Source organism: Pelophylax lessonae (genome assembly GCF_965119305.1).
Source record: "Pelophylax lessonae genome assembly, chromosome: 2".
Lineage (NCBI taxonomy): Eukaryota > Metazoa > Chordata > Amphibia > Anura > Ranidae > Pelophylax > Pelophylax lessonae.
This window is the reverse complement of record NC_138769.1, coordinates 199,120,628-199,136,727: the sequence shown is the minus strand read 5'-3', so window position 1 is coordinate 199,136,727 and position 16,100 is coordinate 199,120,628. Positions and strand designations below refer to the sequence as shown.

The 16,100-nt window shown below is 43.4% G+C and overlaps 1 protein-coding gene across 3 annotated transcripts in view; it reads right to left on the bottom strand.

The window, feature by feature from the left end:
• Positions 1 to 16,100, bottom strand: part of SHROOM2 (shroom family member 2) — a 373,353-nt gene that overhangs the window by 234,310 nt on the left and 122,943 nt on the right. For all 3 annotated transcript variants that reach the window (XM_082245430.1, XM_082245432.1, XM_082245429.1), the window contains exon 3: positions 2,347 to 2,492. In XM_082245430.1, coding sequence (XP_082101556.1) covers positions 2,347 to 2,492 — 146 coding nt within the window. The remainder of the gene's footprint in view (positions 1 to 2,346; positions 2,493 to 16,100) is intronic.

Below are 16,100 nucleotides of genomic sequence, written 5' to 3'. Positions count from 1 at the left end.
GGATTTAAAAATAAAACACAATGCAGACTACTACTCAAAATAGTGAATACTGCTAAATGACTAAGCCCGGATGCAACGGTCATGTAAGATAATGATGATAAAAAAACTATAGGAAGCAGTGGATGCTATCTATCTTCAAACTATGTACACTAGATGGAAAATGCTAAACCAGTTGAGAGCTGTCACAAATTTTAATGTATTAACCCCTTTTATAAAGACAACAGGAACATATCTGGAAAAAAAAAAAAAAAAATGGGGAGACCGCTACAAATTTCAGTACAGTCAACAGAATATAAACAGCTATATCCATCCATATATCTCCTATATATATATATATATATATATATATATATATATATATATATATATATATATATATATATATATATATATATATATACATACACACATACATATACATACACACACATACATCCATATATACACACAGATATACATACATACGTACACACCCAGTTTTCTATAATTTTTGGCCATGCTACATTTTCCTTTGCTTAAAGAGGTTGTAAACCCTCTCTTATAATTTTTACCTATAGGTAAGCCTTTAATAAGGCTTACCTATAATTACTGTAAATATCTCCTAAACTTGCACCATTTAGGAGAAATTTACTTTTAATGCAGCCGATGACGTCATTGGCGCATGCTCTCTGAAGGAGCTTTCAGAGCCCTGTGCCATGAACGGCAGATCCCGCGCGCATGAGCGGGAGTGATGTCATCAGATGGCTGGAGGACACGAACCAGGAAGCAGGACGGTCGAACATGTAGTCCGCATCACCACTAAGCGGGCGGCACTGCAGGGGCTTTGTTCTAAGCCAGTGTTTCTCAACCCCGGTCCTCAGTACCCACTAACAGGCCAGATTTTAAGTATTACCCTGGACTTACCTACACTGAGCAGCAAATGATATCACCTCTGATGTATTTCAGTTTTCTTGCAAACCTGGCCTGTTATTGGGTTCTGAGGACCGAAGTTGAGAAACACTGTTCTAAGGTAAGTATTTCATATTGAGCTAGTATGCGATGCATACTAGCTCATTATGCCTTGGTCTTACAGGGTTTTTTTCCCCATTTTTTTTTCTGGGGGGCTTACAACCTCTGTAAAGCGGAGTTCCACCCAAAAGTGAAACTTCCACTTTGAGGGCTCCTCACCCCCTTCCCCTTTACAAGCCACAGTTGGCATGTCATTTTTTTGGGGGGGAGGGGGAGTGTGTACCTACTTTTGACAGGTACCCAGCTCCCACTTCTGCTCAGGCCACCTAGGCGGCTCGAGCATACGTTCTTCTCTCCCCCTCCCTCCCTGCAAACTTCTGAAACATGTCACAGGTCCCAGAAGATTGCCCAGACATTGAGGAGGTGCAGCGCGACTCACGCATGCGCAGTGCACACCCGGAGGCCGCAAGATGTTACAGCTGGGTGCCCGCACTTGTGATGCAGGGACGGGGAAGAGGCGAGGTATAGAGAATCGAGGTTCAGGCGGCCACATCGCTGGATCGTGTGACAGGTGAGTGTGTGTTATTAAAAGTCAGCAGCTACACTTTTTGGAGCCGCTGAGTTTAAAAACAACTGTAACGCCGCTTTAAGTATCAACAGCAAGGCAGCTAATAATGAATACAATAACTGAGTCAGCACATAAAAGAGGAACTTATGCCAGATCAGCTTTTTTGTATTTTAAAAGTTATTAAAGATTACCTTTCCATTTTAAACTGAACCTGATGGAATTTTCTAAATCTGTCAAAAATTCAATGCAATGACAAATTTTTGGTGAAACACTCCCTAAAAAATAAAAATATGTAAACATTGTTACATACACTAGAATAATGTTGGGATCCACCCAGATGCCTTATAGGCAGCTGGCACAGCCTCTCAGCCCCGCTACGAGGCTGTGCCAGCTGCTACCGCCACTGCACAGCCTGGCGCTCCAGTGAGCGCTGAGGGGGAAGAGTAGAGAGCAGTGGCTGACAGTCCCTGCTCTGTGCTCAGAGGGGACCCAAAAACTGAGCGATTAGCTGCTCTGCCTCCTCTAGGGCCCGGTGCTACATGTGAGCGTTTAAGGGGCAGAGCAGAGTGTAGTGACGGAGAGTCACCACTTTGTGCTCAGAGCGGACAACAGAACTGAGCAAACAGCGGTCATGTGATTGCTCAGTTCTCGGGCTTAGAGCCAGTGGCGAACAGCTGTTGCATCAGACCGATGCTGCAGTTGGTTGGTATGTATGTTAATTTTGTATATGCCCACACTTTTCCTTTAAATCCTAAATGCAATTCATTGCAGAAACTGAGGGTATTGTACCAAATAATACACAAACCAAATGTGAAAAAAAGATTGCTTACCTTTTAATAACCATTTTTAATGTCTTATGTGATCCTTTCACTAGACAGATTGCCTCTTGGCGATAACCTGAGAGTGGTATATCATTTATATTGACAATTTCATCCCCTGCCATTAAGATCTCGGCAGCTTTACTCCCTTCTTCAACCTGAAACATAAAATGGAATAGTAATGGTGATTAAAATTATTATGTTGTGAAATCTATTAATACAGTTGAGTGCTATCCCTGTTTATATGCACTGAAACCATAACTCCAGCCAAAATGGTTTCTTTACGTTTTTGATTAAAAGGGTAAGGGTTAGAACCTCACCCAAGTTTTCACTGCATGCATCAATATAAAGTTGCCAGAGGTTTTTACCCTCCATCCACAAAAAGTTTTTCTACTGAGTCGTGTCCACATTAGTGAGATATTCCATCATCACATCTTGGTGACCACTGTCGCTGACTGGTTAAGGCATTAATGAGAAAATCTCCCCAATGGGGACAGTGCTATCCATAAAAGCGTGATAGATGTTCTGAGCCTCACTTTGTCCCAAAGAAAATAAATGTTGGCTCCATTTTATGATCTGTTTAGTTATACACATACAGCAAAACAAAATTTATCAACCAATCTGTGTTGTGTTTAACAGTGACTTGCAGAGAAAGTATGTTTTGTACCTCACCCTGCAGTTCAGAGTTTTTTCAAAAGTAAAGTTGGCCCCAGACCAATGAAGTTTCATTCACACATGCATATGGAAAGTCTGTAAAAAAGTTCAGAGCATTTGATTTTGCCATCATTGAATCACCCCATTTTCAAAACTCCCAAAAGTTTAAAAACCCCTACATTTTGCCCAGAGCTGCAATGAAATCCCAGGCGTTAAAATTGTTTTTTTTGTAGCTAAAACCTGTGCAATACATAAAAGCACATTTTTTTCAAGAGTAAAAACCTCATTCAGAGTTAGAACTTTGTTTGCTCACGAAAAATTTTCTATCCCGTTCCTTAATATTTTCCTGTCACTATGGTCAAAAACAAAATTCAATTTGTTGGTTTATTTTACAGGTGTTTGGCCAGTTTAACTTCACTAATTAGGATGCCAAACATTATGCTTGTATTTCAGCAGGGTCATAAAATAGATTAACGCTATTTTTATGGTATGGTAGGTTATGTTTTTCACGTCGTCATAAGCAAGATCCCAGTCTTATAGATAAGAATTCTATTTTTATTGGAAATCCCTTTTAAAACGAAACACATATATTGAGCACATATCTTAGTTAAGTTTTGCTGTATTTACCATTAAAATAATTTTTGAAATTACATCTCATTATTATATACTTTCCCTCTTAAATCTTTTACTATCTTAAAATACCAAAAGCTTTTTTTTTTTTTTTTTTTTAATTCAGGATAGTAGTAAGACAGGGATCACTAAATGGCAGACCACGGACCAGGATCGAGTGACGGCCCTATCCGGTCCGTGGCCACCATTTTAGCAGCTGTGTGTGCTCTTTCAAGTCTCCTTTCAAGTCTCTGCAGCACCTCCTGCCCTTTGCCCAGCCGCCACTGTCAACCTCACAGCTGGGCAAAGGGCAGGAGGTGCCGCAGATCAGGACGTAAAATCTTTTCAAATTAACAAGCTGGTAATCACCCGCTTGGTAACATAGTGAGTTGAGCAGCTCCCATCCTCTGTCTAGATCTGCAGTACCTCCCACCCCCTGCTGTGGGGATGACAGGGGCACTTGGGCAGGAGATTTTGGAGAGCAAACCCCATGCTGATAAGTGCCTCTGCCCTGCCCAAGGTAGAATTGTGCAGGGGAGGCATACATTGAAGGGGATAGTCTGATGTGAAGGGGCACTGTGATATACAGAGGCACTGTATGTAGGGGGCACTGTGATTTAAAAGGGTACTGTGATATAAAGAGGCACTGTGATGTGGAGGGCACTGCAACGTAAAGGGGCACTCCAATGTAAAGGGGGACTATGTAGAATGATTTTAAGGGGGGTTGTGGACACTGATGTAAAGGGGGGCTGTGATGTAAAGGGGGGGGGGCTGTAATGTGTTCTAGTGCAAATATGAGATTCGGACCTTTGCCAGAAGAAAGTTTTACTGACCACACATCCTTAATTTTTAATTCAAGACCCCTGGAATAAGAAATTGGTAAAATCCCTGCCAGTTTTGTTCCTATTGGAGAGCTTCTCTTTAATTTCTGTTCTCTATAAACGACAGGAGGTGACAAGAAATCTCTCAAAAAGGGAGGGAAATGCCTTTTTAGAGTTGTCCACGGAACAAGTGTCCCCTCTGGAAAATTTTCCATCGATTTTTGTGCTGGTGACAAACCAAAAAATGGGACCTTCTATGCAATAGAGGCAGAGGAAACTACTGCAATGGTGCTAATGACTTATCAGCCACAGAAGGAGTGCATTCATTTCAATGAGCCAGAGACGCATTGTTGATCAGAGCGGTAAAAGACAACCGGTATGTGGCACTACAAAGCAGAAAGCAGAACCTACATATAGACAAGAAAATATGGTTGCCCCCATGTACATATATCATTACAAATAGATCACTGAAAGAAAAGCTTGCACATGTATAACATTATTAAAATTATTTAAATCAAGCTGATTTTGCTGTAGTTTATTTCGTTATTTTGTCTTCCATTTTGGTTCCTGCTCCACCCCCCCCCCCCCCATATCGACAGTCTAAAAACATTTTCAAATAAAACCTGTTTTCTTCACAAACCTTTTTTTTTTAGAGCCAGTGGTGTATTAACTAGGTTTCTGTGATTTTCTATGTAATGCAGGCAAATCATGACTGGTGGAAGGGTCCAGCAGAGTGCTCTACATAGCATCTTAAAAACATCACAGCACCATGTCTCAGTACTCAAGAGCCCTCATTCTAATCCAAGGACTAGCATTTAAGCGCAGTTAGGCCCCTTTCACACGAGACCGAATCAGATTTTATCAGCAGGGGATTTGTCCTTTGATCCCCTACTGAACAGAGCGGGCAGATGACAGGTCTGTGTCTGCTCAGTTTCTGCCATGCTGACACAGGCAGAGCCCGCTCTGCTTTATGGGCAGCTGTCTGTTTACATCCGTCTGCCTTCCGATCCAATCCACCTAGACCAAGGGGAACAGATCTCTTTGCCGTGTTTTTTTTTTTTTTTTTGGCAGACTGGATCGGATTTAAGGTAGGAGGGTGTAAACAGACACAAGACTATTTACACCCGCCAGTCCATGGGGATATATGGATCATCTGATCAAGTCCACCTAAACAATGGACAGGCAGGCATGATGGGATCACCCATGTGAAAGGGGCTAACACAAAAATGAAAAAACTTTCATGGGCAGATGTCAGTCTGAAGGAGTGGGCATTCCTATGGACGCTGTATTTGCATGCAAGCTGCTCTAGGTAATGTCCACTCCACATGGGACCCGGAGTCTCCATAATTGAATATATCAAAAAACAATGAATGAAAGGGGCAGACCTGTGACAGAAATGTTGGGGAACAAAGGAGTAGATGATGCCAGACATCCTCCAAACATCGAGTAAGCAATTTCAGTATGGGAGAGGTGCCTGTAGAACTAAACTCTAAAAATGATTGAGCCGACTATACCTTTCCTTTGGGACCAAAGAAATGAATGGGAACTTTTATACAGAAATACCTCATAAAAACTTATGGGGAATAATCAACTTTTAAGACAGTGCAGTAAAAATAATAAACAGGAATTCATAGGGCTGTATAGTCGAAATCTACACATACAAATTGCATATTTTAGAAAAACCTAAAAAGAAAAACTATGGGAATATTCAATTGAAATGTAAAGCAGAAGATTTAATTATGGGTCGACTCTGGTGGGCAGAATCTCTAAATGGCTACCTAACAGTATATGCTCAGAGCTTATTTCCACCAGGTGACATTTCCAAGGTTCATTTTTTTCGGTGCGGCTTGTTTCTGCTGTATGCATTTTTATGCCTTATCGACAAAAAAAAAAAAAAAACGAAAAAATGCCTAACAGAGCATTGTATTGTTCTCGATTTCTAGCAGAAAGAAGTAAATGGGTGGCCATGTGATGTCCTTTCCAGCAGCCATCTTATACCCATGTGTAGGAGTGTGTGGTGCTGAAGGCCTGGAGATGATTAGAAATAGATTATCGATGTGGACTTATTTACCTTGCTCATAAAGCATAGGGAGCTGATGTCACAGCAAGTGACCTAAATAGAAAATGCATGATAAAAAAAAGATAATTGCAACACACCTTAAAAGCTTAGCAAAATGCAACGCAACACATGCCCCCATATTGAACCATTTATGCTAGAACAGGGGTGTCCAAACTTTTTTTAAAGAGGGCCAGATTTGATGAAGTGAACATGCGTGAGGGCCGACCATTTTGCCAGACATTCTTTGGAATTTAAAATTAAATGCATATTAACTATTTTATGCAAAGTTTATTGCAAACCGCATACTTTGCCATGTCGTCACATGGATGACAAATCTAAACAGGTGTTATGCCAGTTATCATGGAGAGGGCGCTAGTCCTGTTATACTAGCACCAAATTTATTTGTGTTTTTTAGCGCTCCCTTATCAGGTCAAGTCTGAGGCCATATTGAGCAAGGGATATAAAGCTGGTGGGGAGGGGCGGTGGGTGTTAACAATAGTGTATTCACAAGTAACATGGGCGTTGAAAGATCCAGAGATCACAGTGGTCCTGAGCAGCGCACTGGGATTCACAGGGGCCACAACAATAGATTTTTCCAAATTACCTGTGGGGCCGTATTAAAGTGGCCTGGGGGCCGCAATTGGCCCGCGGGACGGACTTTGGACATGCCTGTGCTAGAACATCCGTGTTTCTTAGGGATGCACCGAAATGAAATTCTTGGCCGAAGCCGAATAATAATGAAATGCTTGGCCGAAGGCCGAATACCGAACGCGGTGTTTCGCATTTTTTCCATTTATTTTGCCAATTTTTTGTCCTCTCTCTTGTCCTCTCGTGTCTCTCTCTCTTGTCCTCTCGTGTCTCTCTCTCTTGTCCTCTCGTGTCTCTCTCTCTTGTCCTCTCATGTCTCTCTCTCTCTCTCTCTCGTCCCCTCACTCTCTCTCTCTTGTCCTCTCATGTCTCTCTCTCTCTCTTGTCCTCTCATGTCTCTCTCTCCCTAAATGTTACTGTAGGGAATGGGATTCAGTGCACACTGCAGCCTTGTACCATAGGGTTAATGTTAGTGACACTGTAGGGATTGGGAAGGATGCTGGGAATGGAAATCAGGAAGCATGCAGGCAGCCTTGTAAATTTTAATTGCAGATACAGGGCACTGGGCAGGTCAGGGTTAATATGGTAACATCAATTACTCAGTGACAGTCAGTCAGTGTCAGTGTGGACTCGATCAGATTATACAGTGACAGACAGTCTCTCATAGTGGTGGTAGTAGGAGGCTGGAGGTGGACTAGTAGGAGCCTGGAAAGGAGCACAGCCGCATACATACATTACTCACTCGTGCACTGCAGCCCGCCCCACACATTCAGTGAGTCTTACTCTCCTCCCTAGTTTTTTCAATGGCACATTCAGGAAGCCAATCACGCCGTGAGTAGCGGCACAGCGGAACCAATCAGGTGTGCAGGCACGCGTGATTGGTTCGCTGTGCAGCTAATCACGGCGTGATTGGCTCCCTGAATGTGCCATTGAACAAACTAGGGAGGAGAGTAAGACTCACTGAATGTGTGGGGCGGGCTGCAATGCACGAGTGAGTAATGTATGTATGCTCACCGCTGAAGTGTCCCGGCTTCCCCTGCCTAACACGGAAGTCTGTGAGTCCTCCTGTCCTCCTCCGAGTCCCTTCCCCCTGCCTATGTAAATATCGTGACCTCGGCGATATGAATATCGCCTACGGCCACAGAACGATAGTCGATATCATATCGACTATCGTTCAGCCCTATTGTTCGGCACAAATTTATTCGGCCTTTTTACTTATTCGGCCGAACACCGAAAGTGTTTTTTTTGCTATTTTCGGCTGAATAATGTTCGGTTGCCGAACATTCGGTGCATCCCTAGTGTTTGTTCAAGTGAAAATGAGCCCTCATGGACATCAGTTGTGTAACTTTTATATAGCTGTCATGTCCTTGAAGGAACCTCCCATATCTCCACCACCTACTATGCCTTCATCTTGTTATCCATCTCTATTAGCACACTACGTCTAAGTCAGTCAGACCCTTTACCGGGAATTTCACCTCCTGCAGTGTTTTATGATCAAGAAGAAATGTTTAAAACAACAACAAGCTTATCGTAATGTTATTACTAGTCACCACTGGCTCAGACCATGTTCAATACAGTTTTTAGTGATGATTATCTTTGTATCATAATATGATCCCGAGCTAGGTTATGGCCTATTTGTGCACATAGATAGGAGCCGTTTCCAATTCTGCTTTGTGATATCATTACATTTGACTTCTAACACTAAACCATTTCAACATCTCCCTCTAACAATGCCAGAAAACCCTAATTTACCATACCATTGTTTTTGGCTGTACACAAAGTAATGCAGCGAGATATTGCCATTTATTCTGAATGCGTCCTAACGTACTCTACAAATGGACCACAACATACAGATGGGTAATGATGCATTGAAAAAAAGCTATAATTCAGTTTTTTATGCATTGTGGTCTGTAGGTATTTTAAATGGACTTCACTAACACAGCACACATTAATGTTGCCACTTTACGTGACAGAGTGATCTGTAAACTTTTAAACAATACTTAAAGTGGAGTTCCGGCCACAAAATGCACTTTGGGCCATCCGTTTGCTCAGTGTCACCTGTAAAAGAAATGGATAGTCATTTTTTTTTTTTTTTTTGTTTACTTACCTTGTTTTTGAAAAAAATATACTTACCTTTCTTCCACTTCCTCCCTCTGCGGCCTTGGCCCGTGCCGTCACTTCCTGCTTGCATTGATTCCTGGGAGCTGAACGTCATTGCTCCCAGGAATCAATGCGCCTGCACCGGCCCCGCTCGTCACTTCCGGTGCAGGCACGTCATTCCCTGCTAAACAGCTTCTGGGCATGCCCAGAAACTGTGCAGGGATGACACCCCTGCCCCGGAAGTGACGGCGGGGCCGGTGCAGTGCATTGTGGGACCGAAGAGGACACGGAAGAGGACGCAGAAGAGGACGCGCTGGCTTCAGCTGCCCACACCTGACGCATGCCCAGAAGCTGTGCAGGGATGACGCCCCTGCCCCGGTGCAGTGAATTGTGGGACCTAAGAGGACACGGAAGAGGACGCAGAAGAGGACGCACTGGCTTCAGCTGCCCACACCTGAGATGGCAGCACTGGAGAAGAAATTTTCAAAGTAAGTATTTCTTCTAAAAGGTAAGTGCGACCTGGGACAGATCAGAGGCTATCCATTGTGGAATGTACTAGCCCTGACTGTCCCGGGGGTATTTTTATTGAAAAAACATTTTAGTGGCTGGAACTCCGATTTAAAGTGGAACTTCATTCTCTCAGGCCCTGTTCACACCTGAGCGCTTTTCAGCTCGTAAAAACGCTCATCTCTGAAGTCTCAAAACGCCCAACAAGCAAAACCCTATTAATTTCAATGGCCCCTGTTCACATATGATCATTTTGTCGCCTAAAGCAAAACGCCTGAAGCTCAAAAAAGTACATGAGCTTCTTTTTTGGCAGATAACTAGCGTTTTTGTTAGGTGTCAATGCCTTCCTCCAAACACCTGCCAAAAATGCCTGAAAAAGGCCTCAACAAACACCTGAAAAAAGCCCAAAAAAACTACTGAAAACGATATGCTCAGGTGTGAATGGAGCCTCCGTCAACATTGACTATTTTAATTCCTTATGCTGTAAACATTAGTAAATAGATAGGAAAGTAGGTCATATTTACTTGTTTTAAACTTTTGTTTTTACATTTCTTCAGTTACTTCCTGGTTTACATGCCTAGGCAAATTATGTCATACATCCCAGGAATCATCAGAGCGTGAGGGTGGGAGGAGTTTTCCTAGGTAAGCACATTCTCCTGCCTGCATGCCTAAGCTAAGGACACATGGATACCAGGAAGTAAATGCTACATGAATCATCTGCCCCTACTCAAGATGGGCACGGCCAGAAATGCTGGGGAGGGGGGGTTTCAAATTGACTTCTCAAAAAAACAAAGCATGGAGATTTTGCTTTGAATATTAAAAGTTAATTAAATAGTGTTTTTTTTGTTTGTGGTGCTCAGATGCAGTATAGTTCTACTTTAAAGTGGTTGTAAACCGCTGCACTTTTTTTCTTTTACTTACCTGCAAAGCAAAGGCATAATGTGCTAGTATGCATAGCATACTAGCTCATTATATTAAACTTACCTGAAACGAAGCATTCCAGCGATGCCATTGCTGGAGGCAGCTTCCATCTATACCTGGTCTTCCTTCCGGGTTCACGGCTCCGGTTCTGTGATTTGCTGGAGCCACGATGATGTCACTCCCACGCATGCGCGCGGGAGCCGCCATCACGGCACACCGCTCTGAAGAAACGGCACAGGCAGCCGTTCCATCAGAGCGCATGCGCCAGTGATGTAACTGGCTGCTAGGTCAGAAAATATCTCCTAAACGGTGCATGTTTAGGAGATATTTACACTACCTATAGGCAAGCCTGATTATAGGCTTACCTATAGATAAAACTTAGAGAGGGAAGTTTACTTCTGCTTTAATAAACAGATTTTAACATAAACAGATGCTAAAATATTTTGTTTCAAGACTAAAATAAAATGTGCAAAACAGACCAAAAGGTGGTGTGTCTCTTCTCTCTCTGTCTCCACAGTATCTCACAAAATTGAGTACACCCCCTCACATTTTTGTAAATATTTTATTATATCATTTCATGTAACAACACTGAAGAAATTACACTTTGCTACAATGTAAAGTAGTGAGTGTACAGCTTGTATAACAGTGTACATTTGCTGTCCCCTCAAAACAACTCAACACACAGCCATTGTGTCCAATTAGCCATTTTTCTTCCCCGGTGTCATGTGACTCATTAGTGTTCCAAGGTCTCAGGCGTGAATGTGGAGAAGGTGTGGTAAATTTGGTGTTCTCACTCTCGCTCTCTCATACTGGTCACTGGAAGTTTAACATGGCACCTCATGGCAAAGAACTCTGAGGATCTAAAAAAAGGAACTGTTGCTCTACATAAAGATGGCCCAGGCTATAAGAAGATTGCCAAGGCCCTAAAACTGAGCTGCAGCACGGTGGCCAAGACCATACAGTGGTTCAACAGGACAGGTTCCACTCAGAACAGGCCTCGCCATGGTCAACCAATGAAGTTGAGTGCATGTGCTCATCGTCATATCCAGAGGTTGTCTTTGGGAAATAGACGTAAGAGTGCTGCCAGCATTGCTGCAGAGGTTGAAGGGGTGGGGGGTCAGCCTTTCAGTGCTCAGACCATACGCCGCATACTGCATCAAATTGGTCTGCATGGCTGTCATCCCAAAAGAAAGCCTCTTCTAAAAATGATGCACAAGAAAGCCCGCAAACAGTTAGCAGTTTAAGGACATGGATTACTGGAACCATGTCCTGTGGTCTGATGAGGCCAAGATAAACCTATTTAGTTCAGATAGTGTCAAGCATGTGTGGCGGCAACCAGGTGAGGAGTTCAAAGACAAGTGTGTCTTGCCTACAGTCACGCATGGTGGTGGGAGCGTCATGGTCTAGGGCTGCATGAGTGCTGCTGTCACTGGGGAGCTACAGTTTATTGAGGGAACCATGGATGACAACATGTACTGTGACATACTGAAGCAGAGCATGATCCCCTCCCTGTGGAGACTGGGCTGCAGGGCAGTATTCCAACATAACGACCCCAAACACACCACTGAGACGACCACTGCCTTGCTAAAGAAGCTGAGGGTAAAGATTGATGAACTGGTCAAGCATGTCTCCACACCTAAACCCTATGGAGCATCTGTGAGACATCCTCAAATGGAAGGTGGAGGAGTGCAAGGTCTCTAACATCCACCAGCTCCGCGATGTCCTCATGGAGGAGTGGAAGAGGACTCCAGTGGCAACCTGTGAAGCTCTGGTGAACTCCATGCCCAAGAGGGTTAAGGCTGTGCTGGAAAACAATGGTGGCCACACAAAATATTGACACTTTTGGCCCAATTTGGACATTTTACCTTATGGGTGTACTCACATTTGTTGCCAGCGGTTTAGACATTAATGGCTGTGTTTAGTTATTTTGAGGGGACAGCAAATTTACACTGTTATACAAGCTGTACACTCACTACTTTATATTGAAGCAAAGTGTCATTTTTTTCAGTGTTGTCACATGAAAATGTTTTAATAAAATATTTACAAAAATGTGAGGGGTGTACTCACTTTTGTGACATACTATATCTCACTTTCTCTCTAATTTAGTGGAAGGTCAGCAACAGTCACCTACGTATCTCTAAAGGTAGCATTTTTTTTTTTTTTTTACAGACCAACTAGTAAATGAGAAAAGCTAGCATAGATCTGCTAATATTATATACTGCATATTTAAAGTGTTTGTAACCTTGGGTTGGCATATTCTGCCAGCCCCTCTCTTGTATTCAGTTATAATACACTATGTAAGTGTATATAGGGGAAAGGAAGCTTCTAAATACTATTTTTGCAGATATCTTCAGGCTGGTCACGTGATTCCCGGTCGCTCTTTTAGTCCGATCCAGGGCTACAGCAGAAGGAGCCGAGATCTCCCGCTGTCAGCTGGGAGGTCACGTGACCGATGTGCTGGCAGCTCGGTTTCTTCCGCTGTAGCCCTTTGACGGAGGCAGAGAGCGGCCAGCATTCACGCGACTGGCCTGAAGCTATCTGCAAAAATGGTATTTAGAAGCTTAATTTTCCACATACACATACAAGAGATGGTCTGGCAGTAGTTTTTTTAAATGTTTAAATCAATACTAAATAGCGGCAGGAGGGGAGGGGCAGCTGACACACACACAAACAGAGCTAACAGGCAGGGAACAGAGGGCGAAGGAGGACACAGGACAAAGCGGATGATGGAGACACATATCCTGTCCACGATCACATAGCTCAGCAGCCATGATAAACGTGGCCTGCTCTCAAGTTGGGGGGGGGGGGGATCAGGACCAGACAGGATCAAACAGGTATTGGAGATACATTGCGGTAATTAAAAACAAAAGCACTATGCTACAGCTTGCACATTAAAAAGACAGGAGCATCTTTTATTTTTTTGGGTTAACAACCACTTTAGGAAAGGTGCTCTGAAACACCATGTCAGTTGGCATGATGTGTTTTATATCATACCCATTTGCAGGTAGGCCTTTTCTTGGATATTGCTTCAAAGGACTTTGATTCCATTCACACTACCGCGACTTTTCAGGCGACTGGTCAGCCTGGCAAGTCGCGGTCCATCGTGTGCTACGGGAACCGTTCTAATAGGAGCGACTCAAGTCGCTTCGACTTAGAAAAAGGTTCCTGTACTACTGTAGACGTTCATTATATGAAGTCCGCACAAGTCGCGCCAAAGTCGCGGTGCGCGCGACTTCACAGGTCGCCCCCGAAGTCGTGCCGCGTTAGTGTGAACCGGCACTTACTGACCTATTTGCCTGTGTGTAACAATGAATCATTTTTATAAATGAATATTAATAATATTAAATATATTTGCCCTGTAGGGAGAATGCCCATGAGCTTTCATTTTATGTTTTGACAGTAACTACAAATAGTAATCTATAGACAAGGAAGATGGTGGTTGTTCCCTTCTTAGAATTGATCACCTATTGTTGTCAGAGAGCTGAACTTGGACTGCCTTCAAAATTTTAAAATAGCATTTTTGACTTGCCAGTTAAACATATTTCCTGGTCTACAGTACAGTACACAGGCTTTTTTTTAAGGCCCCTTTCACACTCGTGCGACCTAAAAGTCGCGTGATTTTACTGCCACGATTTTGCCTGAACTTGAAGCAATGCCTATGTCTTTGGACCTCAAAACGCATTAAAATCGTCCAAAAGTAGTGCAGGGACTACTTTGAAGTCGTTGCAACTTGAAGTCATACAGATATGAACATTACTCATTGGAAATCATGGAATATGACTTGTCATGCGACTTTGCAGTCCCAAATCGCAGGACAAATTGCACAAGTGTGAAAGAGGCCTAAAGGATAAGTTCACCTTTTGCAGGTAAAAAAAAAAAAAAATGTATTTGCTATTTTTTTTTTTTTTTTTTTTTAGGAGCTTGGAAAGCATTGCACCTGTAACCAGCAGATTGCTGGAGCCATGAGGTCTCCTGCAGACTGTAGGTGTAAGCTGTGTAAGGTGTAAGACTGTAGGTGTAAGCTTATACATCGTACAGGCAGGCAGTTTCACACTAACAGGAAGAATAGGTAGGTCATTCACAGCTACAAGTCGACAGCCACAAAGGCTGTCAGTAGTTGCAGTTCATTTATTCACAGTACTCTGTGGATGAATGACAAGGCCGTATCTTTCTGGACCTTGCTTTGTGCACTGGTACGCAGTCATGTTGGAACAGCAAGGGGCCATCCCCAAACTGTTCCCACAAAGTTGGGAGCATACAATTTTCCAAAATGTCATGGTATGCTGATGCCTAAAGCCCCGTACACACGCAACGATTATCGGCCGACCAATCGTCCGTCTTTTGTCCAGAGTTGTGTTTTGTTGGTTGGAATGTGCCTAGACTGCACACGAATTTTCTCGCCCAACAAAATTCTACTTCAGAAGTGATGTCATGTGTTGGTTTGCTTTCTTTGTGTTCTTTCTTCACTGAGCATGCCCAGACTTGCTCATAAGATTTTTCCCTGTCGAAATCTGTACTGACTGCACGAAAATCAGCCGTGTTTTGACGGCGGACAAAAATTTTATAGCCTGCACACACACCAGTCGGAGTCGGTTTTCGGAAGCATCATACTAACAAGCCGAAAATCGGCAGATCGGTCGTCGGACGAAAATTCCCTGCCGATTTTCGACGCGTGTGTACGGGGCTTGAAGCGTTCCCTTCACTGGAACTAAGAGACCAAGCCCAACCCCTGAAAAACAACGCCACACCATAAGCCCCCCCTCTACCAAATGATTTGGACCAGTGCTCAAAGCAAGGTCCACAAAGACATGGATGAGCGAATTTGGGGTGGAGGAATTGGACTGGCCTGCACAGAGTCCTGACCACAACCTGATAGAACATCTTTGGGCTGAATTAGAGCGGAGACTGCAAGCCAGGCCTTCTTGCAACATCAATTCCTGACCTCACAAATGTGCTTCTGGAAGAATGGTCAAATATACCCATAGACACTCCTAAACCTTGTGGACAGCCTTCCCAGAAGAGTTGAAGCTGTTATAGCTGCAAAGGGTGGGCCAACTCAATATTGAACCCTACGACTTAAGACTAAGATGCCATTAAATGTTCATGCGCGTGTAAAGGCAGGTGTCCCAATACTTTTGACAACAGTGTAAGGCGGCTAATTCTGAGAGTCTCCTTGTAGATTTAATAACAAGAAAAGCCACTCTATTTGTAAGGTCAGACAAGGGAATGTCTGATAGGCTAAAAAGGTGCTTCTGCAGAGCTGGGAAAACCAGACTAAGGTCCAGTGGGGACACAGAAGCTCGAACAAGAGCAGAGATCTGAGTTAGGCCCCTTTCACACAGGGGGACCGTTCAGATTCGCCTGTCCGTTTTTTTCGCCTGTCCGTTTTTTTGGCGGATCTGAACAGTCCCCCCATGCATCTCTATGGGGGATCGGATGTTAGCGGAGACATGTCCGCTGACATCCGATCCGATCCGTCAAATCTGGACGGATGGAAACCCTATTTT